The 26,516-nt window shown below is 35.2% G+C and overlaps 3 protein-coding genes and 2 pseudogenes across 5 annotated transcripts; 1 reads left to right on the top strand and 4 right to left on the bottom strand.

Moving 5' to 3' along the window:
* Window positions 1-367: 367 nt before the first annotated feature.
* On the bottom strand, window positions 368-2,930 carry LOC134276865 (5' exonuclease Apollo-like; annotated as a pseudogene).
* A 1,602-nt stretch (window positions 2,931-4,532) lies between these two features.
* LOC134276869 (tripartite motif-containing protein 55-like) lies at window positions 4,533-7,325 on the bottom strand. Of its 3 annotated transcripts, none has more exons than XM_062759151.1 (2): window positions 7,219-7,325; window positions 4,533-6,860 (listed from the first exon to the last, which is right to left on the bottom strand). In XM_062759151.1, exon 2 carries the CDS (start codon window positions 6,842-6,844, stop codon window positions 5,195-5,197), a length of 1,650 nt encoding a protein of 549 aa, XP_062615135.1. In that variant the 5' UTR covers window positions 6,845-6,860; window positions 7,219-7,325; the 3' UTR covers window positions 4,533-5,194. The 3 variants fall into 3 exon arrangements, with proteins under 3 accessions (XP_062615135.1, XP_062615138.1, XP_062615136.1); XM_062759154.1 differs by having other exon boundaries at window positions 4,533-6,849; window positions 7,207-7,236; XM_062759152.1 differs by having other exon boundaries at window positions 7,207-7,228.
* Window positions 7,326-14,297: 6,972 nt separating this feature from the next.
* Window positions 14,298-18,506, bottom strand: LOC134276868 (5' exonuclease Apollo-like; annotated as a pseudogene).
* Window positions 18,507-18,617: 111 nt separating this feature from the next.
* Window positions 18,618-20,917, top strand: LOC134276867 (small ribosomal subunit protein mS33-like). Its single transcript, XM_062759150.1, has 3 exons — window positions 18,618-18,707; window positions 20,137-20,356; window positions 20,778-20,917. The coding sequence occupies exons 2-3, from the start codon at window positions 20,139-20,141 to the stop codon at window positions 20,878-20,880; spliced, it is 321 nt and encodes a 106-aa protein (XP_062615134.1). The 5' UTR covers window positions 18,618-18,707; window positions 20,137-20,138; the 3' UTR covers window positions 20,881-20,917.
* An 865-nt stretch (window positions 20,918-21,782) lies between these two features.
* LOC134276870 (leucine-rich repeat and guanylate kinase domain-containing protein-like) lies at window positions 21,783-26,511 on the bottom strand (the record flags this gene model as incomplete). The annotated part of the gene is made up of 8 exons (XM_062759155.1): window positions 21,783-22,384; window positions 22,773-22,861; window positions 23,103-23,350; window positions 23,616-23,817; window positions 24,129-24,242; window positions 24,640-24,736; window positions 25,881-26,000; window positions 26,411-26,511. Coding segments are annotated over 8 exons (1,350 nt in total), but the record flags the coding sequence as incomplete, so codon positions are not given.
* Window positions 26,512-26,516: the final 5 nt, after the last annotated feature.

The following is a 26,516-nucleotide window of genomic DNA, read 5'->3' as shown; positions in this document are numbered from 1 at the left end:
TCCTTTTTTGTGAATTTTCCCTTTCTATCTCCTTGTCCCCTTTTTCTTCATGTTCTCTTAAACACTCCATATTGGAAGATGCTTTATGTCTTTCATATTCTTGTACATGTTCAGAGAATGTTTCAGACCTTTTTTCACTTTCACTTCTCCAACTGAACTTTACTTTAAGTTTTTCCACCTTATTTTTCTTAGGATTTGTAATATCTCTACGATGTGAATTCTTAGAGTTTTCTCCCTTTTAATTTTCCTTATCAGAAGTTTGTCCTACATTTTGCCCACATGCTGTAGGCACACACTTATCCTCTGGTCCAGATTTTTTATTATCACCTCCTTTGTTGTTGAGAATTTTCTTCTTCTTTGTCTTCTCTTAAGAAAAATCCTCCATTGAATCATCAAAATGGACCCCTCTCTTTAAGCTCTGTAGATATCTCTTCCTTTTTAAGGCAAGTGGTTTCTTGTTTAGCAGTCTGGAGGGAGGTAGGGTTCGATTCTCAAACATCCACCTATTGACACTGTCAGGAATTTCAAAAAATTTCTTCCTTGGACTGCTGAGGTTAGGCTTGAAAACCGAAATATCTGCCCGGTCTGAAATACTAATTCCAAAAGGACCCCGATTCATGTCATTTACAATTGGAAAAGGCAGACCTTGGTTTGACGAGCTTTATGAAGTCAGTGAGCTCATTAAATGAGCAGTGGTCAGAATATGGCACAATGAACACATTATCCTGGTAACAGAAAGGATTCATCTCTAACCCTGTTTGAGGGAGGTAAGAAGAAGAGCTATTGCAGGCTGTTCTTTGTTCCACCTCTCAATATTTTTTGTTGGAAATGGAGTAAAAGGGAACAACTTCAATTCTAGCATCTGTTTCTCCTGTAATAAAAACATCTGGAAGATCTAGAACCTGAAAGAAGACTGACTTTGATCCACTCCTGAAGATCCTGAGCAATGGCTACTAAAAGGTCTTCCTTTCCTAAGTTTCTCAGTCCAGTCTTTACACTGAATTCTTCATGGCTATGAATAATTCCTAAAATTAGCTTCTGGCTTTCTTCTCTAGATGGAAACACACATCTTGGGGAGTTATAAGTATTGTCTAGATACACAACATCTGTACCAGACAAGTTTTCCATCAGTGGATCCTTTTTCATGTTTGAGTCAAAACGAAAATCCCCTGTGTATAAAACTTTACCAAAATATCCCTCAAAGAGGAACATGACACTGCCAGGACAATGATAGAGCATTTATCACAGTCACCGTCATCTGCTCAATTTGATCTGAGTCGACGTACATGATGTGACTGCATGGCGTCTCTAACAGACAGACCTGGGAGGAGTCGATACCGCTCCTCCAGTAACTTCCCAGTGATTTCTTGTGCATATCTTTGATTGTAAATATCTTTGATTGTGATTTGGTCTTATAAACAGGACCATGTCAGTGTGTGTTGATATACATGTATCTGATGATGTGTTATTTTCTAACAATCTGCTAACAAACTGTATATAATGTCAGGTCTGATTAGGTAGATGTATTATAATGCTAGTTCATTTCTTATATTATGGTTTATTATCATATTATATGAAATTAGTAAGAAAAATTAAATTAAAATGAAAAGAAATTTATAAATATAATGTTTGATACCAGGAAAAAAAATAATCTTATGTGGATTCTCTTGTGTTTGTTCAGGGTAAGGAAAACAAAGTGTTCATTTATAAATGAAACTTAAAAATGGAAATATATTAGTTAAGAAAAGGAATACTTATTGTAAGCCTGACCGAGGAGAGTGCTAAATTAGGCTGTGCCTAGATGCTGCCCAATATCCCATTCACTTGATTCCTGATTTTATTTTGGCAATGTACATGAATAAAATAAAAATAAGTTTCAAAAGCAATATTTATTTATTAGTAAGAATAGTCAAAATTCATGACTATAGTATGATTCAAGAACATTTTTCTTGCACAAGGGTGTCCATATTCTTGTAACATGTCTCAAGGCATATTTTTCTTGCAGTGAAAAGGAAGAATTATAAGAAGCACAGTGTATTTGCATGTCACATCAATATCAGCTATTATCAATTATGTGTCTATTTTGTACAATATGGACTGATTCGCCTGTCATGACATTTTTGTTAAAAAAACAATGACATCATCAGTTGATGCATATTCACATCATCATTTCATGTGTACATTTTTTTTCTCTGGTGCCTATGCATGTGCATTCATTTGTCAGTGCCATTTTTGTTACAAAGAATCAGGTTGATTTTGTAAAAGCATTTAGTTAACATATATTTTATTAGGATATCTATATGCATTAAAATTACTCAGCCTGAAGAGAAATCTGTGTTTGTTTTGTTTATTCAGGTTATCTACATACCAACACACTGTCTAAATACAGTCAAGCTCTGTTATATTGAATTCAGTGGGTCTGAGAGAAAAATCAAATTATGTCAAAGGATTTGCGATATTGTATTACAAATGCCATGATATGTTTTATGTATTCTTATGCTTTTAGGCAAGCTCATCGCAGCTTTTATATATCGAATGCAGTGGGTCTGAGAAAAAATCAGATGTCCAAGGATTTGCAATATTGATGGTAATAATGGTTGGAATTTTAAAATCTGTTCAACATATGCTATCACTCAAGAGATGGTGTTCAAGAAAACATTTTATTTGTATTACAAATGAAGAGATATGTTAGTGCCACAAATGGAAATAAGACATCCTTATTTTATAACCAGTGTGTCATGGATTAAAGATTTTATAAGAAAACTTATGGTCAAATTCAGCAGAGATCAATATAATACATATTATGGATCTGCATTGATTCTCATACTCACTACATTGTAATATTCTGTTAGCAAGTGCTTATACAAACTGTAACCATTTTTAATCGAGGATACATCATCGTTATATTTAAATGTTGAGTTTAAGGCCATGAGTGCATAGACGTCGGAACTGGGGGGGGGGGGGGGGGTCATAGCCTCTCTTAATATTCTGTTAGCAAGTGCCCCCCCCCCCCCCACAAAATTGATTGCCTTATATATTATCACTCCCCACTTTCAATTAGCTTTCGACGCCCATGAAGTGTTTTTTAGGGACTATAAGTTCATCATTCAAATTTATTCGGGTTTTCTTGGCCTGATTTTAACACTTGTTTCAATAGGGTTAGGGACAATACGGGCTGATATGAATTAGGTATCCTTTTTTCCTTTACACATATTTTTTTAAAAGTCTCTATCACTTTAAAACTGTCGCTTCTTACCTTTGAAGGTTTAAATTAAACAAAATGTAAAATTATTGATTTTTTATAGAAATATCCTTTTCCTTTAAACCTCCGATGATGAAGATTTCAAGCTATAGTCTGCATCAAATACTTTGTACTACTTCTAATACCGACAGAAATGAACCTTAGTGCGAAGGATTTGAAGAAAACTATTGCTAGAACTCTTCAGCTAATTAATTTCAGCTCGTTTTGATTGAAACAAGTGGTCGAAGTCGGCCAAGAAAACCCGAATCAGTTTATGTCATGTTGGACGTCGAGGGACACCAGACCAACATGTCTTATAGTCCTTTGATATCTCGCTAAGTTTGATTGATTGATTGTATACTGTTTAATGTCCCTCTCCAGAATATTTCACTGATATGAAAATTTTGGACAAATCCTGCTTCATATAGATACAAAAATAGGTTGGGATTCCAAAACTCAGTAGACTGTTGGAAGCCCTTGTCTCCAAAAACCAATTCGATATTGTCATTTAAATTCAAGCATCTTTTTGATATAAGCTTTCAAAGAAATTGTATTTACAAATAGAATGTTTTTAATAAAATCATTTTGCAAATGACCAATGACAAGGTAATTACTTGTCACATTTTTATTAAAAGAAAGCAGCTGTCAATGATGTCAAAAACCCAGTATTTTACGTTGTCATGGGAATTCTAGTTTATGAATTGGAAAGTTGTTATGAGACTTTAATTAATAGAACACCAAATAGTCTGCCACAATAGCTGATTGGGACTTTCATCATTTTGTTTAAATTCAATTCCATAGTTTTTAAAATGATATAACTTATAACTTGGTTATATTTTGTCTTATACATATTTCAAACCAATTGAAATGCCTTTTTTTAATCGACAAAAAAAAAAATCAAAAGTTACCACAAATATCCCTTCTGCCTGATCAATACATAATCATCCAGGAAACAAGATCTCATCTCTGAACTTTCAATGAGTCCAATTTTATAACCAGTTTACAGATTTGTGTTATTGTGGATATTTTAAAATATAAATCACCTGCAGTTATCGCCAATTTTTTTTTCAGTTCGAAAAAAACTAGATAGGGAGAGGTGGACTCAATTCCTAGGCACCTATAGCATTTACTTGTAATTGATTTGATATTCCGTTGAAAGTTTCTAAATCTTTCATGCGGGGATAGGGGTTAGAGTCCAACTTCAACTTTCAGTCCTTAATTTTCTACATAGAATACCACATTACCTTTGATATCTAATTTATAACAAAATAAAATCAACTTATTTCATATTTTATGATAAAACTGAAATTGTATTACATTTGGCAACTACGATATTTGACGGAAATTCAATATTCAACAAGTAAGCGTAGATTTGATTTAATGCTAATGAATGTGCTAAAGGTAGCTATAAATGTTAATATACAATTTAAGGCACTAGCAATGAGCTTGAATTAGCGGACTCTTTTTCCACCAAAATCGCTAAATATAATACACCACTAAATGTAGAACGTTTAAAGAATTGTTTTAAATATAACAAAAAATACAAACATACGCACTAAAAGCATAATATACAGCATCTTTTTACAATGTCTTGAACCTATAAACTTAAGAAGAAATTATTTTAAATAAGAACTGACAATTAATTCCATTCAATTCAAATGAAAACCAGCATATCATGATCTCAATGTACATGTATATCTAATATTGTATCCTTATTATAACAATGTGGCATCCTTTCATAAAAATTTCATCAAATTTTCTGAAAATAATTTGAAATTTATCATGTTTATTTAGTCTACATTTTCCACATATCATCTTCTGAAAACTTGAAGAAAAAAATATTCTTTGCAATGAAATGTTATCTCACAAAATGAAATATTTCAAATTTATATAAAGAATAGACCCATTATGACCACCTTTCAGAAGCATATACAAAATATATTTACTACATCTCTATTTAAGGTATTTAATTTTTTTCAACTTTCCTTCCCATTCAGCAACAAACAAATAATTTTCATTCACACATAAACCAAATGGATGCTGCAGATCACAGTTATCTATATAACGAAGGAACTGTCCATCTTGGTCAAGGATGTGGATACAGTGGTTATAATCATCTGCTGTCAGGATCTGACTCTGGCTGTCTGTTGTGATGCCCAAAGGTTCAAATGGTTCCTTCTTTATAGTAGGAAGATGACCAGTGTATCTAAATCGGAGTCTTCCACTTTGGTTGACAACTACAACAGCACCAGCTTCACTGTCAGCCACACAGATATCCAGGTTTCTGTTCTCACTGATGTACTTAGCTTTGTCATTTGCTGAATACAGAGGTTTACCCTCCTCATCAAACTGGATTGATTGTTTCTCTGTGGAGCCCGAGTAGCGGACAACCTTGGCTTGTGTATCATCATCACTGAACATGGTGACCAGGAGATCACCAGAGGACAAGACACAGAGATTGTTGGGTGTCCAGTCCGGTAGTCTGATCATCTTCTTTGTCTGCCCATTCGTAACCTTATTAATAGTCCCTTTCTTCCCATCACAGTACACTAGATCTCCATCACCTGTCACTGCTATATCATTTGGCCATTCCCCTAATTTTTTTCTAATTGTTTTGAGAAGTGAGCCTTGTATATTAAAGCATTTCATATCTCTGACTCTTCCACTTGTCCAGATTTCTTCTTCATTGATACAGGTAATATTGTGGAGTTTTTTATACCCAGTTTCTATAGAAGTGATAAGTTCTGGTTCTTCCAGCAGTTCTCTGGTTGATGTTTCTGGTTTCTTAAGTTTGTAGTCATTTTCTTCTGATGTAGTAGATAATGGTGTAAGAGATCCAAACAACTTGTAGAGCTGTTCTCTGTCTACTTGTTTAGCATTAAAAATGGGCAGTGATACTTTTGAAGGAAGTTTGCTGAATTCCTTGTTTCTGGAGCTGTATTCCATGGTCATGGACACTTCATTTGATTCTTCTATTTCTTTCAGGTTGAGCAGAGTTTGTTCAATAAGAGCCTGTATTTGTTTAACTTCTTCTGTATGTTTCTTCATAATGTCAAAGTGTTTTACTTTAAAATCATCAATTTCTTTTTTCATAGCATTGATGATATTGTCAATTTCTTTGTGCCATTGTTTTCCATGTTCTGTCACGGCTGTTGTAAGTTTCTCATATTCTCCATCCAAGTTAGCCATCTGTGTTTCTAGATCTTTTGTGATTTCTTTGTATTTAGGATAAATAATGTTTTTTAATTCTTCTGTATCTTTTGCAATATCATTTTTCTTTGAGTCGTATATTTCTGTGAGGACTAAGAAATTGTGACCTTTATGCTGTTCTGATGCAGAGCATAAGGAGCAAACAGGAAAGTTACATTCCCTGCATTGTAAATCACATGATTTGTTTGGATGTGTTGAACACTTTGGATAAATCAAGGTGGATTTTCTTTGTTGGAAAGGGACAATTTTATGTTTGTCATATTCATCAGAAATGTGTTCTCCAATACAGGGTTTACAGAGTTTGACATGACAGAAATCACAGTACATCTGTACTATAGCTGTCTCACAAAGGTCACATCTGATCACATCCTGGGCACTGAGGTGGGGATCCATAGTTTCTGTAGATATTCTGTAAATAAAGAATAGCATTGTTACTAAAATTAATCCTGCATTTTTATGAATTAATGATAATCATTTGGACTGGTCAATAAATACTAATGAATATCACTTCCTTGTATCTAACTGTATAATAAAGGTACATAATTACATGAAATATGGTATTTAGAAATACAAATTGTTAATGTTGGAATCTATTTTTAACAACTTTATTGCATATTTACAGACTTAACTAATTCAAGTTTCAATTTTAGGGTAAATTGAAAATGACCTTTTCAAAAATGATCATGAAAATATACAAACCGAAAGTACAACATTTGCAAGAATAATTTCTTTAATGAAATTCTAAATATAATTACCGTTGTACTCACTTAGAAGAAAACTTGTCTCACATTGCAATTGGTCTCTAGAATAACAGAAGTCATTCGTCAGTTCTTTGTTCATCACGTCTTCATGGTGTCCGCCCAAACCTGTCTTCTCCACGGTTCACCGTTCAGGTTTTCTGATCGCCCTGAAATTAGAGTTATCGCTCTTGCAGCGATTATAAGGTTAAAAGAACTTTTATCACCCCCCTTTTTTTAACCTTAAGCGAAATGCCTTTGGTTGACACAGTTCAAAGACTGAAGATCATCAAATTCACGCTCCTTAGCTTTAACCATTACAAAAATCTATGATAATCTTTAATTCTGTGTGGTTACACTACAGTACAAGTCTAATCTCTCTGATTGGCTCGTCTAGCAACATTCATTACATTGTAAAAAAAAATAATAAATAATAAAAATTAATTACCTTCAAGTGCGTTAAGAGTGTACATCAACATTTTTACCATGGGGAAATTTAACGCACTTTGAAAAAAAAAACATGTATTAAACAAAATTTCTAGACTTCGATTTTAGTAATTGAGAGAATTAATTGCCATTCTCTGTAACCACTTAAACTTCGTTGCCACGCATGGTCACCGATTTTGATGAAACTTCACCCATGCTTAGTACTTGACACCAGAAACAAATATCAAACAAAATTTCGTTGCTAAGTGTCTCGGTTGCTATGGCAACAGCCGGAAAAGTTTGAAAAATCGAGACTTTCAGCCACTTTAAATCCTGACTGTGGCTTAATAAAAACTAGAAAAAGCAAACAAACCATTCTAACAAAAACATGACACCTTGATGTCACTTATACTGTGAAGAAACTGTTTAGAATATATCTCTAAGTAAGTGGTAACCAAGGGTATATTTGGAATACATTTAAAATGCTGAAATATGCTGAAAAACACTCCATATTCACTAATGGTAGGTGTTACATGCTAAAACTCAATCATTGACTTAAGAAAAACAATGAAAATGTTTGACCTTAAGTATATAAGTATAAGCAATATTATTCTATAAATAACTTTTATGGTTGCCATGGTAACACAGTGTAACCATGCAAAACCAGTAACTAAGATTGGGTTAATGCTACTGTCTTGAGGAAAAACATGAAAATTCAAGACTGGCAAATATGCATCCTTAGGACCTTGCAACACCAAAACCATAAGAAAAATTGGGTATAATTGCTACTTTGTAGTGTTACCATGGAAACAAAGTACCAGTGCTTAAAACTGAATTTTTTTCCGCTGCATTAAGAATTAAATTGCCATTTAATCAAGAAACAAATTAAAGAGCTCAGCTGGAATAGTCTTATCTGTTCGAACTGAAGTTAAATATCATATATTGATAAAATTTGATGAATAAAACAACACTGTTGCTATGGTTACCAAGAAGGGAAAATGTTCGATTTTTTTAACTTTATATCAATATTAAACCCTGTGTGCCAAACTTTTTGCATCCACTTAGAGATTGGATGATAGTCAAAATTAAAAGTCAAGCTAGCTGTTAATAAATATCTATCATAAAAGTTTTGGGAATCTACATTTAAGGGTACGTATCCAAGGAAACAAAATATTTTTCAGGTTTTTAAGCATATATTTTCTGCTTATTTCCATAGCAACGCTCTATTTAAAGAATCTAATCTGAATTTTTTGAAATGGGAAAATTTGGAGCACACCAACATCTTATAAAATTGATCATTAGTTATGAGGAAATGTGCTTTTTTTTAAAGATTGGATCATATCTAAACATACATAGTGTTACTTTGAAGGCTCTCTGGGGCATAAAAACCTTGGCAACCATTGCCAACCAAAATGAAATATCATATTTTTTCTTGGTATGTGTTTCAAGACTCTTTTTTCTATTATTTGGTAACATTTTATCCTATAATTGCTTTTCATTTTTACGAGTATGACTTCATAAATTTCAATGAATATGTTTTTTACTTTTGAATACTTTGTTACCATAGTAACGTATGTAATAGTTGATTTACCAAACATGTTTATCATGCATTTGAGACATCTTACCTTCAACTTTTGGAAACAGTCATTAACAATTGCTTGCTTTGCCGCAAATGTTAACTATGGGGCTCTAAACATGTTAAAAAATGACATTTTTCGAACTTTAAGACATGTTGCCATGGTAACTAAAAAACATAGCAACCAATTTTTGCCTGATTTCAGTTCAGGGTATCAATGCCTTTTATCATAGAGAGTTTGGAGAAATTCTGAGACTATGCGTGCCACAGCTCCTATATAAAATTTCAAATCATTACAGAGAATGGCTCTTAATTTGTAATAATCATATCTTCCGAAAACTTTTAATTAACGTGAATTGATTTAACCTTATTGAGTACAAGGAGAAGACGAGTAGAACGTCTCTCAGCCCAGCTCTTTTTTTTTACATAGGCATTGGTAGCAAATTGAACGTTGCCCCCCCCCCCCACCCCCCGAAAGTAATCCCCAATTCTTTATGTCTTTATTATGTAACAATATCTTTGTAAAACATTCGTGTGCCTAAGCATCCTTCCAGGTACCTAATGCTACATCAAAATTTGTATTTGCATAACTACTATGACGCTGAAAACTTTCGATAAATTTTAGTTAACATAAAATGCATGCAAATTGGAAAAAGTACTGTTTTAAACATTGAAGAGAGAAAGAAATTTCAAAGTATGGAAAAATAGAAATTGCTCACTTTCACATCCTGAAGTGACCTTATCACCGAAAAGTTATCCAACAGGTTCAATTATTTATCATATCTAAGATTTGAAAGAATATCGACCATACACTTTTTTCAAAGTGCGTTAATATACATGCGCAGATCTAGAGGGGGTCGGGGAAGGGGGTCTAGAATTTGCAAAGATATTAAATTGATACACTAAACCAAGAAAAAGGTTACTCTAGAAAAGGGATTCCCCCTTAAAAACGCGGACGTTTATTAAGTTGGCATGAAAAGTAATATGTATAAAGCATTTGCAGTCAAAAGTCAATCCCCCCACCACCACCACCACCACGATATGGATTTTCAAGTTTGGGCAAGTTAAGTTTAGGGGGGGTTTTTTTTGTTTCTTTCTTTTTTTTTTTTTTTTTTTTGTTTTTGTTTTTTGCTTGTCAACCAAATTCTGAGGTTGGATTTTTTTTTTGAATAGGGACAAGTTGTCATGTTGTAAATTTTATATTTACTGCCACCCGGTAAATTCAAAATTTACAACATGACACTGGGTTGGACCCCCCTGGAAAAAAATTCTGGATCCGCGCCTGAATATATATGGTCGATATTAACGCACTTTGAAAAGAAATTTTACTTTTTCAAAGTGCGTTGAATTAGTCCCAAATTTATTAACGCACTTTGATTTTTCTCAAAGTGCGTATCTTTTCAAAGTGCATTGTAAAACTGCAGCCCATGCAATATCTCGTTCACAGAGCATCGATAACAGATATCTTTGTGTGTTTATTTTGTACAATAGAGACATAATTCGCCTGTCGTGACATTTTTTGTATTAAGAAAAATGACATCATCAGTTGATTCCTACTCACGTCATCATTTCACGTATATTTTTTCCCCTGTTGCCTATACATGTGCATTCATATGTCAATGCCAATTTTGGAACAAAGAATTCAGGTTAATTTTGTAAAAGCATTTAGTTAACATACCGTATATCCGTTTTTTTTCGCGATGATCTATTTTTCGCATTATTTGCGACCATTTTTAATTCGCAAAATTTAAAACACACAAAAATTATATCAGCTATAATATGACATAAAAACATTACCATTTTGAACAAAAAATCCTTAATCGTAAAAAATAACTTACTCAAAATAAAAACTCTACAAATCTACCCTTTTTCGCAAAATTTCCAACGCGCAAAAAAACGGATATACGGTACATTTTATTAGGATATCTATATGCATTGAAATTACTCAAGCCTCAGACTCAGAGAAAATTTATTTTCTTTTTGATTAATGATACCCACACAAAACTGTTTATATATGCAGTTGAACTTCAATATCTTGAACACCGACATGGATATGTGGAATTCAGTAATGTAGGAATTCCATCTACTATTTAGCTCACCTGAGGCGAAGCTTTGGGTGAGCTTTTCTTATCACATTTTGTCTGTCTAGATGTTTGTTCGTCCGTCTGTAAACTTTTCACATTTTTGACTTCTTCTCAAGAACCACTGGGCCAAATTAAATCAATCTTAGCTCAAAGCATCATTGGGTGAAGGGGGGTTTAAATTGTTAAAAGGAAGAGCCAAGTCCATCACAAGGGGAGATAATCAAGAAAAGACCAAAATATGGTGGGGTCATTATATAAAAAAATCTTCTCAAGGACCACTGGGCCAGAAAAGCTGAAACTTATGTGGAAGCATCCTGGTGTAGTGTAGATTTTAAATTGTCCAAATTATGACCAGTTGGATTACAATATGTATTGTTAGGGGGACATCTGGCAAAGAACACAATAGTCAAAGCTACTCAGGTAAGAGTTTTGTTCTATGGGCCTCTTGTCAAAAGTATTTAACTCTTGATACTTTAAACTCTCTGATATCTCAAAGGTTTTTTTTTCAGCCCCACCTCGTTCGAGAAAATGAGGTTTAACTAGATTACCTATAGAGACATGTTGGAGAGACAATGGAAACTGGAAAGATATTCTCAATTCAAAGTATGTTGATCATAAGTGATAACATGGACCAAATCAGTAAGGATTAACATGGATATGCTGTGTTTTCTTACGCAGGGTTTGTTCACTCACTCTTGCGTAAAACCCTTGATCCCCAAAACTCTGGACATATTGTATACTTCCTTATCATCAAGTAATGTCTTTCATAGGATATATATGACTGATCCCTACATGATGTTCACACGCAGAGTACTTTCATCAACAATAACTGTACTTACTTTATTGACCCTCCACCGAAATTTATTACCTATCTGGAAATTGACCACAAATGAACCAGAATCACATAACATTTACAGCCCTCTTACTCCTCTCTCAAATTATTGTTGAATCATCAATGATTGTGGGGAACCAATTTCAAGTGAGCTTTTCTGATCAAAATTTGTCCGTTGTCTGTCGTTGTCCATAATTTTCACATTTTCATCTTCTTCTCAAGAACCACTGGGCCAATTTTAAACAAACCTGGCACAAAGTATCCTTGGGTGAAGGGGAATCAAGTTTGTTCAAATGAAGGGCCATGCCCTTTTCAAAGGGGAGATAATTATGAATTAGAGAAAAATTAATGGCATTTTTAAAAAATCTTCTTCTCAAGAACCACTGGGCCAGGAAAGGTGAAACTCATTTGGAATCATCCTCAGGTAGTGTAGATTCAAGTTTGTTCAAATTATAACCCCTGGGGCAAGGGTGGGGCCAAAATGGCCGACCCAAGTTTTACATAGGAATACATAGGAAAAATCTTTAAATATCTTCTTCTAAAGAACCACTGGGCCAGGAAAGATGAAACTCATGTGGAATCATTCTAAGGTAGTGTAGATTCAAGTTTGTTCAAATTATGACCCCTGGGGCAAGGGTGGGGCCAAAATGACCGACCCAAGGTTTACATAGGAATATATAGGAAAAATCTTTAAAAATCTCAAGAACCACTGGGCCAGGAAAGATGAAATTTATGTTGAATCATCCTCAGGTAGTGTAGATTCAAGTTTGTTCAAATCATGACCCCTGGGGCTAGGGTGGGGCCAAAATGGCTTCCAGTTTTACATAGGGATATTGAGGGAAACCTTTAAAAATCTTCTTTTCAAATATTTCAAAGTTACAGTTAGTGTTATTTATATAGAATCATCCTCAGGTAGTGTAGATTCTATTTTGTTCAAATGATGAATGCTTGGGGGGGGGGGGTAAAGATGTGCTCAGGTGAGCGCTGTGGCCCCTGGGCCTCTTGTTCTTGGATTTTGTGGGTTATCCCTATCCAGGAGACAGTATACATCTCCACGAAGAACTATTTTTATATTTTTTCATTAAACTTTTGTACATATCCCAGAAATAACAACCCCATGGACAATAAAATGTTGCTTAATACCCTGACAAACATTGATCCCTATGTCAAATTAAAGAATTTTCCTCGTAATGATTTAACATGATAATTTTTAAGGAGCTACTAATGACACCATACAAATAATGACACCATACAAGATATACCCCGGTATGACACCATACAATATGAAAATATCCCATGACCTAAATGACAAAATTTCCCAAGATCTCAAGACACCATGCAAAATATCCATGATGTTGAAACACCATACAAAACGTCCCATTTTTCATGACATCATAGAAAACATGAAGACTTGATCCATACATCAAGGGTTCAAATCCAACTGTGGGATGTGGAGACCAGTCCTTCGGATGATACCATTTAAACCAAGGTCCCGTGTCGCAGGAAATGCTGGGAAGAAAAAGATCCCTTGCTGCTCAATGGTTATGAGTGCTGAGCAAAATTTGTAGCTCTCTATCAGTGAAAAATTCTCAAGAGAGACAATAAATAACAAACTAACATGCCACCTTTCCCATTTTCCACTTTTTCACTAGAGGACGAGAGATCTGCAGAGTTTGTAGAGGATGTTGTATGAAGTCAGCATTTGACATGGACCATTATAGGCTCTTTTTAAATGATATTAATAATTTTTTGGATTTTTTTTTTCAAAGTTCTGAATTATGGTCCTGTCAATCTAGCTAAACCGCAGCTCAACCTCAAACCTATTGCAACAGAAATTATTTGGTGGTTAATAGATTTTAATATATTTAAAATAAAGAAGTAAATACCCCGGTAATAACTAATAACTATATACATGATAAAGAAGTAAGTACTGTAGTTGAGAGAAATATAATGAGAGGAAAGTATAAATAACTGTATAAAAGGTGCATAACAGTTACTCTGTAATTTCATCCAAATTCTAAAGGCAAGTTTATTTTACAATTTTTTGTTGCAAATTTGTTTGAAGTTAAATAATTAATTGATCAAACTATCGGTATTACAGGAAAATGATTCACTTTTATTTTCCTTGAATTTTTTTAAAAATCTTTTGACAGAAGTATTATAAATTGGAAAATAAAGTTTTTAAGAATTTTTCTGTATTTTTACAAAAATGTACACAAAATTTTACAGGTATTGTTTAATGTCATAATCATTATAAAAGTCCCTAATTATTCAGGACACAGATCTATTTCATGTCAGCTGCCAATAACATACAGTCAAAAACAAGATAGACATCATTAATCATAAAATGAAAAATAAATAAATCAAATAAATAATACATGTATTGAAATGGTGCTTCACAATGGTTTAACATTAAATACTAGTCCTCTCTTAGAGCCCTGTGGAGTAACACTGCTCTGTTTCTTGTTTTGTGTAGTTTTAGTAATGGGAATGACTCTCAGATAATTAGTAGCCTTCTCAACCTTTGTCTTTTCAGGGTTCGACACAATCGGAACAACCCGGATAGGATTTAATTTCCCATCAAACTTTGCTGTCTCTTTACTCTGTTCATTAAAATTTTGAACACTACTGCATGCACTCTTGTTTTCTTTTGAGGTATTTTCAGACTTATTTTCCATGCCTGACATTTCTGGTATGTCTGTGTCTAGTACATACATTAAAAAGTTTTTTAACAAATGTTTTTTCCTTTGAGGTGAATTTTCCCTTTCTATCTCCTTGTCCCCTTGTTCTCTTACACACTTCATATTGGAAGATGCTTCATGTCTTCCATATTCTTGTACATGCTCAGAGGATGTTTCAGACCTTTTTTCATTTTCACTTCTCCAACTGAACTTAACTTTAAGTTTTTCCACCTTATTTTTCTTAGGATTTGTAATATCTTTACGAGGTGAATTCTTAGAGTTTTCTCCCTTTGAATTTTCCTTATCAGAAGTTTGTCCTACATTTTGCCCACATGCTGTAGGCACACATTTATCCTCTGGTCCAGATTTTTTATTATCACCTCCTTTGTTGTTGAGAATTTTCTTCTTCTTTGTCTTCTCTTCAGAAAAATCCTCCATTGAATCATCAAAATGGACTCCTCTCTTTAAGCTCTGTAGAGATCTCTTCCTTTTTAAAGCAAGCGGTTTCTTGTTCAGCGGTCTGGAGGGAGGTAGAGTTCGATTCCCAAACATCCATCTCTTGACACTGTCAGGAATTTCAGGATTTTTCTTTCTTGGACTGCTGAAATAAGGTTTGAAAACTGAGACATCTGCCCGATCCCAAATGCTTATTCCAAAAGGACCTCGAGTCATATCATTAACTATTGGATAAACACACCTTGGTTTGACAAGCTTTATGAAATTGGTGAGCTCATCAAATGAACTGTGATCAGAATAGGGAACAACGAACACATTATCCTGGTTACAGAAAGGATTCATCTCCAACCCTGTGTAGAGGGAGGTAGGCAGAATAGCTATTGTAGGATGTCCTTTGTTCCACCTCTCAATATTTTTGTTGGAAATGTTTGGAAATGTCTTGCATCTGTTTCTCCTGTAATAAAAACATCTGGAAGATCTAAGATTTCTGCCACCTGGAAGAAGGCAGGGCTGACTTTGATCCACTCCTGAAGATCTTGAGCAATGGCTACTAAGAGATCTTCCTTTCCTAAGTTCCTCAATCCAATCTTTACACTGAACTCTTCATGGCTATGAATTATTTCCAAAATTAGCCTCTGGCTTTCTTCTCGGGATGGAAACAAACATCTTGGAGAGTTATAAGTATTGTCTAAATACACAACATCTGTACCAGACAAATTTTCCATCAAAGGGTCATCTTTCATGTTTGAGTCAAAACGAAAATCCCCTGTGTATAAAACTTTACCAAAATATCCCTCAAAGAGGAACATGACACTGCCAGGACAATGATGAGCATCTATCACAGTCACTGTCATCTGCTCGATTTGATCCGAGTCGACGTACATGATGTGACTGCATCCTGTCTCCAACGCACAGATCTGGGAGGAGTCGATCTCGTACCGCTCCTCCAGTAACTTCCCCGTGATTTCCGAGCAGTATATTTTGTGTTGCCATGAGGATGACAGCCCCACGGTGTGATCTCCATGGAGATGGGTCAGGAAAAACAGTCTGGTGTTGGGACATTCCCTTATTTTCCAGAAGTCTACAGCGATAGGAGTTCCAGGAATCACCTTCCCATTCATCCTTCACTAGGTTTTAGGATTCTTTTTACTTACAGGCCTCATGATACAGCTCTAACAGCAGAACAAATCAGGTTCTAAAATGACAAAATAAATTAACTGTCAAGAATAATGGTTTGATAGTTCAACTGAATCATCTCATATTTATCATTGGTTGAGGAACAGATTGATTATGTATATTTTCCATTAAATAAGTCCTGAATATTCAACATACATTACAGTGAACAGACTCGGGGCTGCACAAGATTTAAAGCATATGTTAATTATCAAAAACATCAAATTCAATTGAACCCTTTACCTTTTATCAAACAATATTCAGATTTTTGTTTTAAGGTTTGCACTAGCTTATTTTCTTTTTTGTCAGTCCAGGAACCTATTACACTAAGCAATGTAGAGGTGTCTGGTCAGTCTGAATGAATATAACGCTTTTCAACAATACCTGAAAACTTAAAACTTTACACTCTCGCCTTTACTACATAGATGCAAGAGTGCAAAGATGACAAAGAAAAAGTGAGAATGTGCCAAGGCAAAGTGCAAAGATGCAAAGGAAAAAGAGCAATAAGACTAGTATCATTCTACCACACTTTGCACTTTCACCTTCATGCACACTTTAATTTTGTGGAACTATTTAACTTTATGAGTTAATCCTAGTGGACTAACTCAGTCCATGTGTCCTAATTCATTAATTTAATGCACTCCTGCCTTCGCATCTTTGCACTATTACCTTTATTTTTTTTGCACCAGTAATTTTTTTTCTCTCAGATGTTATTGGTATAATGCATGAGCAAGATAAGTGTGACGACAAAAATGGATGGAAAGGCTAAGAAATGGTTTATCAGGTAAATTAATTTTACAATGATTGACCTATTAAATAATGAATATGTACATAAACAGGGCCTGTATATATGTATGAAGCAAAAAATACTGATATTGCATGATCACTAGACACTCCAATTTTCATCATCTGAAGATGCTTGATCCTTTTATCACTATAAAGTAAATTATCAATTTTCAAAGAATACGGAGTACCACTATAAAAAGACACTTTTTACACTCTTTCATTTTCACACTGTCACCTTCAAATCTTTGCACTTTGCCTTCGCAACTCTATACTTTTGCTCATTCACCTTTGCAAATTCAAACTCTTGCATCTTTGTCGTAAAGGTGAAAGTGCCAAGGTGCGAGTGGCAACAACGGGGCACCATAGATTTCAATAAAACTTGTGTATATCAAGCTTTAAAATCAATCTTGTGGATTTAAAATTCTGATCGATGGTATAAATGACAAATGTCCAAGATTAATAAGAACACACAAACAAAGAAGTTGTCATATTTAACTAATCATTTATGTATTGTAATATTATTTCTATATGTTTCAGGTATCAGTCATCCTTAGTTAATTAAAGAGTTACTCATTGGATGATGGTTATCATTTATGACTGATACCATACCAGTTCTACACAATTTGACGAAAAACAGGCCTCCAAAACAAGAAATTAACAGAAATAAACCAATTATTGACAATTTTGGTACAAAATATAATCCCCAACATGCCAACGTTACAGTGCCCTGTATTTGGATGTGATTGGCAGTCTCAGGACCTGGATGCAGCTTTTGCCGCAGCGATGACGGCAGCCCTCCAGATCCATGATAGGACTGTTCACCAGCCACAGGCCCAGCCAGCAGCTGCCGCGGCTCCCAAACTGAAGTTGGACCCACCCGCCATAGCTGCTGGATGTGATCCAGACCAGTGGTCAGCGTTCACTCGACAATGGGAGATGTACAATGTGGGTATGGCCATTGCCCAAAACGTCATACCCACTGCTCTGTTCTACTGCTGTGACTCAGACCTTCGGACCGACGTCATGCGCGACCAACGAGGTAACATCACAGACATGCCAGAGGCAGACCTGATGAATGTCATTAAACGGTGAAGGATGAGAGCACATTGGTACTCCTGCATTTGAACTTTTCTGGAAGGAAAACTAAACAAAGACACATAGCCTACCTAAATATTCCTAGAAGTGTGCAAAAGATTTAGCACAATCTTTTCATTAAGCCATATTGTTGGAATAAGTTGTTCGTCCCGCAAGTAAATTGAAGTAATACCAAATTGCAGCAAAACACTTTTTTGTTTTCAAACAAAATCACATCGGAAACAAAAGCTTCACGGTAAAATACAAAACCGGAACATTCGACATCATAGTTTTTAAAACGTTTTATCGGTCGAGTTTTAATGATTTGCTCAGAAGAAACATTTGTACATTGAGATCTCCATTGCAGTGAATAACAATCATTAACAATGTGATTGACAGAAAAGTCGGAAAACTACAAGGCCTATCAAAAGGTAGACACATTTTTGGTCATTAAACTATTCGAATATCTATAGATAATTTCTTTAAGCGACATTTCCTATGTTCTATCGCATACTCTGGCGAGGGTAATTCCACAGGTTACGCTTGAGAGACATATTTCATACATTAGCTCCTAGGACGACGATCGTTTAATTTTGAGAGAGTGTTGATTCATACGATTGATTTTTATGTCAGTTAAAAGACAGATTATCTATTGTCAAAATTCCCTAGGGTAAACGTTAGATTATTTATTTCAAAAGTATGACAGCCCTGATATCACATCCCTTCACAAAGTAAAGGGTTAGAGATCAGTTGTAACAGGCTATGGGCTAAGGTTAATGAACAAAATCTCTGTGGACCTAACAACAAAGTTTTATTTCAAAGAGGCATTTTTGTCAATTGAAGTCGTCAATTTTGCTGGTAGCCGGTTCTTAGGGAAAACACTGCATCTAGTAGCCATCTACCCTCCTCCCCATCATAGTTAAAATTGTCCAATTCATTATTTTCCCTGATTTATTAAAGGTTCGAAACATGTTCTGGTCCACTGCATTTTTCTCTTCTTCTGTTAAAGTAGATTTAGATGGATTATTGAGTTAATGGAACGACTTTACTTTACCGGTCCCCAGAAAAACGCGCTAAAATGTAGTGTCGCCGAAGGCGACTTCAGTATATATGAGATCGCGTGAGCGATCGAAAAAAATTTTAAATACGAGGTTTTTTGACCTTTTGACCCCAAAATTGAATTCTACGGTTAAAAGTTTAGTTTAAAACTTTGTTTTTAAACAAAGTTTTTAACCTCGTTCTCTGAAAAAAATTAATAAATAGTTGTTTATTCATGGAAAAAATCGACAAAGAATAATTCTGAACGAAACGCGTGCGGCGCATGCTTAATGTCATTTCTTTCGGACTTAGCCAATCTTCCATGTAAACAAACGAAGGAAATGCCTATGAATCTGAATTATGATCTTGGAAAAATTACAGAAACAACTGAATTTCTTAACTAAAAGAACGATTCACTAACCCTAATCCATCGTATGGTATGCAAGGACTAAGACGTTCAGACGAAATCTCCCGGGCAGATGCTAAACTAACCCTAATCAGTCGAATAATGTGCGAGGACTAACCCTAATTTCTCGGATGGACGCGAGACTAACCCTAATCAGTCGAATACTAGTGCAAGGACTAACCCTAATCTCTCAGGTAGGTGCAAGACTAACCCTAATCAGTCGAATAGTGTGTAGATTTAACCCATTTCAGTTGAGTGACGTAGTTGTTACGTCATAGTCCAATGAGCGCGAGGATCTTGCGGATCTGGGGACCGGTAAAGTAAAGTCTACCCGAGTTAATTATTTTTGTCTAATTCAAAAAAAATTCCAAAAGCTTGTAAAGAAATTCATTTTGAACATATAGCCTTATTTGCAGCCATGAAGGGCAAGGTGTCTAACTATGCCAAGCGGATGGCCCATCTGTCTGCCAGGATATTCGGGGAGTACACTGGAGAAAGGACGTACAATGCCAACCGAATCATCAATGAATTCAAGAGTATGCCAAAATATAAGGACCCTAATATCATAAACTATTACCCAAAGCACCCGGAGGCCACATGGCTCCTAAACAGACTTAGACATCATGGATTGTTCAGGTGAATATTTTGAAATTCAGTGAAATCACAATTTTTTGTGGGGGTTTAATTTTCGTTTTTTGATTTGCTATGTAACATTTCGCATTTAGTGGTGGAGATGAATTCATGTCCACCACTAAATGCGAAATGTTACATAGCTACTCAACAATTCTTCTTGGCTTATGTTAACAGTATGGTATCGAAATAATGTTTGTGCTACATAATTCAATGAGAACTGCATGCTTTATTATTGCAGAATGAAAAAATAACTTAAAGCTGTCAATAACTACTTAATTAAAAAAATTATACGATTTCTTGAAATCTGAATAAGGTTATCATAATTTAAAGTGCATATTTTCCCAATAATTGTCCCTATATTACATATTTTGTAGACATGACCTCTTTTGTTTATTGGTAGTGATGTTTTTTCTGCTCTTTTCAGGGACTACCATGCCGATTTTAAGGAGGAATTTGCAGCTCAGAGAGCCAAGCGGGGTAAAGGCCCCCCAGAGAAGGGCCAGGGAAAGAGGGCATTGAGGAAGTGAACTTTGTAGTGTGTGGAATAAACTTATTTTATATTCATTACAGGTGTTCATTGTTTTTGGAATGAGGAGAAATTATTTTTGGATTGTTTTTTTTTTCAAAATGAAGAGATTACAAACACATATGGTTAATTTCCTTGCAGTGCGGTATAGTTTGTACTGTCCTTCCTTGCATTTCTTATGAATTTAATACTGTATAAAGGACTACTGTATACAGGGAAATTTTTGCCCCCATTTTATTTTCTCCCCTTTCGCCCTAACCTCGGGCAAATTTAAAAGAGGCGAATTCAAAGAATACAGAATAATATGTTAAACAAAACTGTGACTGGGCATATTTAAAACAGGGCAAAATTGTTTGCAAGTGTGAAAGTAAATCAGGGTAAAAATAACCCTGTGTACAGTATTTTCGCCCCATGTTTTTGCCCTTTTATACTTCCAAACAATGTTGCCCTGTTTTAAATTCACCCAATAACAGTTCTGTTTAAGAATTCATACAGTCTTATTTGAATTTGGCCACCTTAAGTTGGACAAAAAAGGGGCGGGGGTAAAATGGACAAAATTTTCCCTGTATACAGTCCTTGATGGCTAGTCAGCGTTACTATTTCCAACCAGACCAGGAGGGTCAAGGCCAGAATTGTTACAAATGAAATGACCATGCTGCTACAATACATCAAAGATCTAAAATAAGCTTCTGTTTTGTACAGATAAAAGATTCCAGTGAATGGAAATAACAAGCCAGATATGTTGGGAAGGAGATTTTAAAATGCCCATTATATGCTGGCTTAATATTAAGGAACTATTAAGCTTCATTATTCAGTGTTTGCTACTGGATAAAAAATAAGATCTGAAACATTTTAAGTGAAGTAAAAAAACTATTTACAGAATTCATACACATTTATTTCAATATAATGTACAATATATATATGGACATGAATATACAAAATGATCATGTAAACAATACAAATACATAATTTACATAATTATCATTCAACAAATTTTTCAAATATCACAGTTCTTTGTTAAAATGTTAGCATATCAAAACCAGCATCCTTCCAATGTTCCCAGATACAACACTCCATATTTACTTATTTACAAATTATAAATGCAAGGTACAAGTGTACTTTTGTGTTAATATTCTGGAACATAAGATGCTTTCTGGTTGATAGGTGGCAGCACTTTATGACGATCTGACCCCGGGCGACCTTGAGAACCTGGGCGGGGCACAGAGGGAGGGCGGGGGTTGGATAGTTCCATGGGGTTCATGGTCTCTGTGGGGAGGTGGGGGTCTTTCCCATTGTGAACTGATCCATCGGGTGAGCGAGCAATTTTACCGGCAGACGACATGGAGATGCTGGAATCTGATTGGTCGTCATCTGAGGAGTCCTCGTCTGATTGGGCCTGTTTGTTGTTGACCGGGGCTGACTGCGACCGGTTAACGTCCTCCGTCATGGTAACCACATCAAGTCCCACCTGGTTATCTACAGTCTGGGGGGCTGTTTTGGGGTATCTGTTTAAAAGAGTATAAAGTCAATTACAGTGGAACTTCAGACATCCGAATGCTTTAGTTTCCAGACGATTTTTCATCAGAACAGATTTTTTTTAAACATTATTTTGTCTTGTTTAACTAGTAATTCAGATATCCGGACGCTTCACATATATGGACAAATTGACAAGGAACCAAAGCGTCCGGATAAATGAGGCTCACTGTACTTAATTCTCCAAGAAATTTCAAATGGCTCAAAAAACATTGAGAAGTAGTCAATCAATGAAATGAAAAATTAATTTCTTACATTGCAGTCCAGACTATAGCAAAAGCTTATTATTGTTTCTTAAATGATGATTGTATTTTTTGTTATCTTTTATTCTGATGAAATACAAGGGACAACACAACTTACTGTGATGTGATTTGTTCAAACAATGGAGGAATGTAGCCGGCTACTGAAGCCTTGGCCGCGCTGTGTCTTCTCTTCAAGGACATCTCCTCCTACGAAAAAGTAACATAAGATAAATGTACACAATGTTACACGACCAACCTTGTTATTCTCTTTAAAGAGATCACCTAGCTCCTATAAAAAGTGTTACATTAAATAAAATCTATACAAAGATAAACGATTAGCCTAATTTCATACCAGTAATCCAAATACCTTTGTATTGTTTAATTTTTTAAAGGAGTAATTGAAAAATTTAAGCTAAACAATACCAAGTCATTTTGACCCCCTACTTACCAGTATGCCCCTCCCTGACAATACAGGTGACTGAGTGGTCTTTCCGCGGGTGTAGGGCTGGGACATGCTGTCAGGGAGGCTGGGTCGGGACCAGGTCCGGGTCCCCAGCTGAGTTCCTGTGGGGGCGTTATTCTCTGTGTCCTTGGTCTCGGCTATATCCCCGACCTCGGACTCAAACGAGGGAATGCTGATACCGAGATAATCCATAACCAGTCGTCTCAGGTGCTTGTAAGCCTCCTCTATGTCATCTGAGGTGAGAATAGAAATGGGAAAAATTTAAACAACATTGTCACAGTTATGTTCTTATTTTCAGATGGGAGATAAGTTTTCAATATTTGCATTATTATGTAAAGTGTCAGACAGTGCATGGTCAAATACATTTCAAATTGTCAAATTCCAAAATGTGTGTGAATAGTCTTCCATCTCCACAGGATTCACTGTAGGACTTAAAATATAAAGGAGCACACTCTTTGGCACCTTTCAGTCCATTGAATGGCATAATGTCCTACTCACCACTGTTGATCATCATGTCAAAGAATCCCGGATGGTCCCTGTTGTATTCCTGATACATCTCGGCTCGTGTGAGATTGTCCTCGATCTGAGCCTCGGAGTACAGAGCACGTTCTCGGAGTCGCTTCTCGTGACACTCGGAGCTCAGAGGCATGATCAGGACATACCGGGGCTCAAAGTAGGTGTTCTTAAGAGTTAGTACTCCCTACAGTAAAGAACTTTGTATAATTACATATTCCTATTTTAACAAAAACCCCATAAAAGGGACCTCTCAAGATCTCTTTGAAAATTTTAAGGGATAGATTAATGTTGAATCAACATTTGTTGGGAACCAATGTCTGTGGATTTTGTGGATCTCTCTGTCCTCGCATTTACCTGGTACATCCCCATAAACAAAATTTTTTTAAAAGTTTGTGTGGATCATTTTAATCACAAGATTACATCCCCATGAGCCAGTGATATTTTGATTCTTAATTAATGTCCAATAGGATAGACAAACTTCCCCTGACCCCTCACCTCTAGTTCCATGTGGACGACACAGGCCAGTCCCTCCCTAGCTATGTCCTCAATGGACTGCATCTGGAGCCCATACCACTGACCATGGTACTGACTGGTCTGGATAAACTGGCCCTGTTATCAAAGATTATTATACTCATTTTTTATATTTAAATAGTAGGTGCTTTATTGATCAATGAATACACTTTACTTTAACATTTCTTGGAAAATCATATTTTTTTAATGGAAGAAATGATCAATATTTCAAAACAAAAGATAACAAAAACTTCAAAATTCATAAAACATGTCCCAGAATTTATATTTGTACATAAATTATCTGTATATATTTTTTTATCTTCAATATTCAAGTAATTTACTAATGTTAACAATCATTGCAAACTGGTATTACATGCACATGTACATGTACAAGGAAAAGATTCACCAGCTTGAAGGAACTGATATCAAACCCTATTGTTAATGTGGTATAATAATACATGTTCTATGCAAATAAAAAAATCAAGTTCCAACACACCCATCTGATATCAAATTCAAATTTCTCTAGATCTACGAAATGGTAGTCCTTTCCTGGTGTTTCATCTTTATTTGGTTTCCGTGTGGTATGTGTTACACTGAAAATAAAAATCAACATAGAAATTCTCATTGAAGAAAACCCATTTTATTGATATAAAATAATTGGTTATGACTAAACCTCTCTTCCTCCATATTAACTACCAATTTCTCAGGTCTGAAGCTTTAAACGATTTTTATGCGCCCGAATTTTTTCGGGGCGCATATTGTTTTTGTCCTGTCTGTTTGTCTGTTTGTCTGTTTATCTGTTTGTCTGTTTGTCTGTTGTCAACTTTAACCTTCGCCAAAACTTTTAAACCGTAAGAGATAGAGACTTCATATTTGGTATGCATACTCCTCTAATATAGTCCTTTCAAACGACGACAAGTTCAATGATCTTGTGACCTTGACTGTGACCTATATGCTAAAAATAGCTTTTTCCACTGTTTGTCATAACTTTTTAACAATAAGAGATAGGGACTTCATATTTGGTATGCATACTCCACAAATAAAGTCCTTTCAAACGACAACAAGGTCAATGATATTGTGACCTTGACTGTGACCTATATGCTAAAAATAGCTTTTTACACTTTTTGCCATAACTTTTGAACAATAAGAGATAGAGACTTCATATTTGGTATGCATACTCCACTAATAAAGTCCTTTCAAATGACACCAAGGTCAATGACCTTGTGACCTTGTCTGTGACCTATATGCTAAAAATAGATTTTTCTACTGTCTGTCATAACTTTTTAACCATAGGAGATAGGGACTTCATATTTGATATGCATACTCCACTTATAAAGTCCTTTCAAACGACGACAAGTTCAATGATCTTGTGACCTTGACTGTGACCTATATGCTAAAAATAGCTTTTTACACTTTTTGCCATAACTTTTGAACAATAAGAGATAGAGACTTCATATTTGGTATGCATACTCCACTAATAAAGTCCTTTCAAATGACACCAAGGTCAATGACCTTGTGACCTTGTCTGTGACCTATATGCTAAAAATAGATTTTTTGAACTTTGTTGCCGCCGGGCGCATAGTGTTTCACAAACACATCTTGTTTAATTTATATTTTTACCAGTATGCAACAGTGAGTATATAATAATTATAGTTCAAGGAAAAATAGGGACATTTTCATAATTTACACTGTAACAGTATAAATTGAAATAAGATTCAGTAAGAATTATTGACTTACCAATAACCAAAGTAATCAGAGAATTCCTCTACCAGTTTTAGAGCCAGGTCTTTCTTCCCTGACCCCTGGGGACCAACTAGGACCAACATAGGGTAGGGGGTCTCCATACTGGGCAGGGTGCTGAAAATAAACAAAGATTATAATGTCAACCTATTATATAAATATGTTTACAAGTACTTCTGATTAAAAAATAATGTGAAAATCTAGTTAATTGTAAAATTCCTTAATAAAAGATAATAACAGATGAGGTAGTCAAAAGATATCAAAGAACACATGACACTTTTTATGCTAAATTCATGCTTTACAAATCCAAGTCATTCTCAGGTAAAATAACAAAATATACACTGAAAGGGCACAAAGAGTCCTATTTTGCCCACTATGACCATAGATATACCATAGACATGATTTTAGCAAGTTATAACCTAAGGTAGCAGAAAAATCACCAGCTTAATTTCCAAGAGGGTGGCCAAATGAAATAAACACTGTCATAGGACAACTATCTGTACATGTAGTATGAATGATAGGCTTACTTGTCCAGAATTCGACTTGGCTGAAGGAAGGAATACACCACATGCATGATGTGGTCCCGTGCCGCTACTATCTCAGATGGGGGGTTAAACATGTTCACGGCCGCTA

Source organism: Saccostrea cucullata, unplaced genomic scaffold (genome assembly GCF_032062105.1).
Source record: "Saccostrea cucullata isolate Sc308-1 unplaced genomic scaffold, CSIRO_AGI_Scuc_v1 ctg6619, whole genome shotgun sequence".
Taxonomy (NCBI): Eukaryota; Metazoa; Mollusca; class Bivalvia; order Ostreida; family Ostreidae; genus Saccostrea; species Saccostrea cuccullata.
The sequence above is the reverse complement of the archived record's forward strand: the minus strand, read 5'-3'. Positions and strand labels throughout refer to the sequence as shown.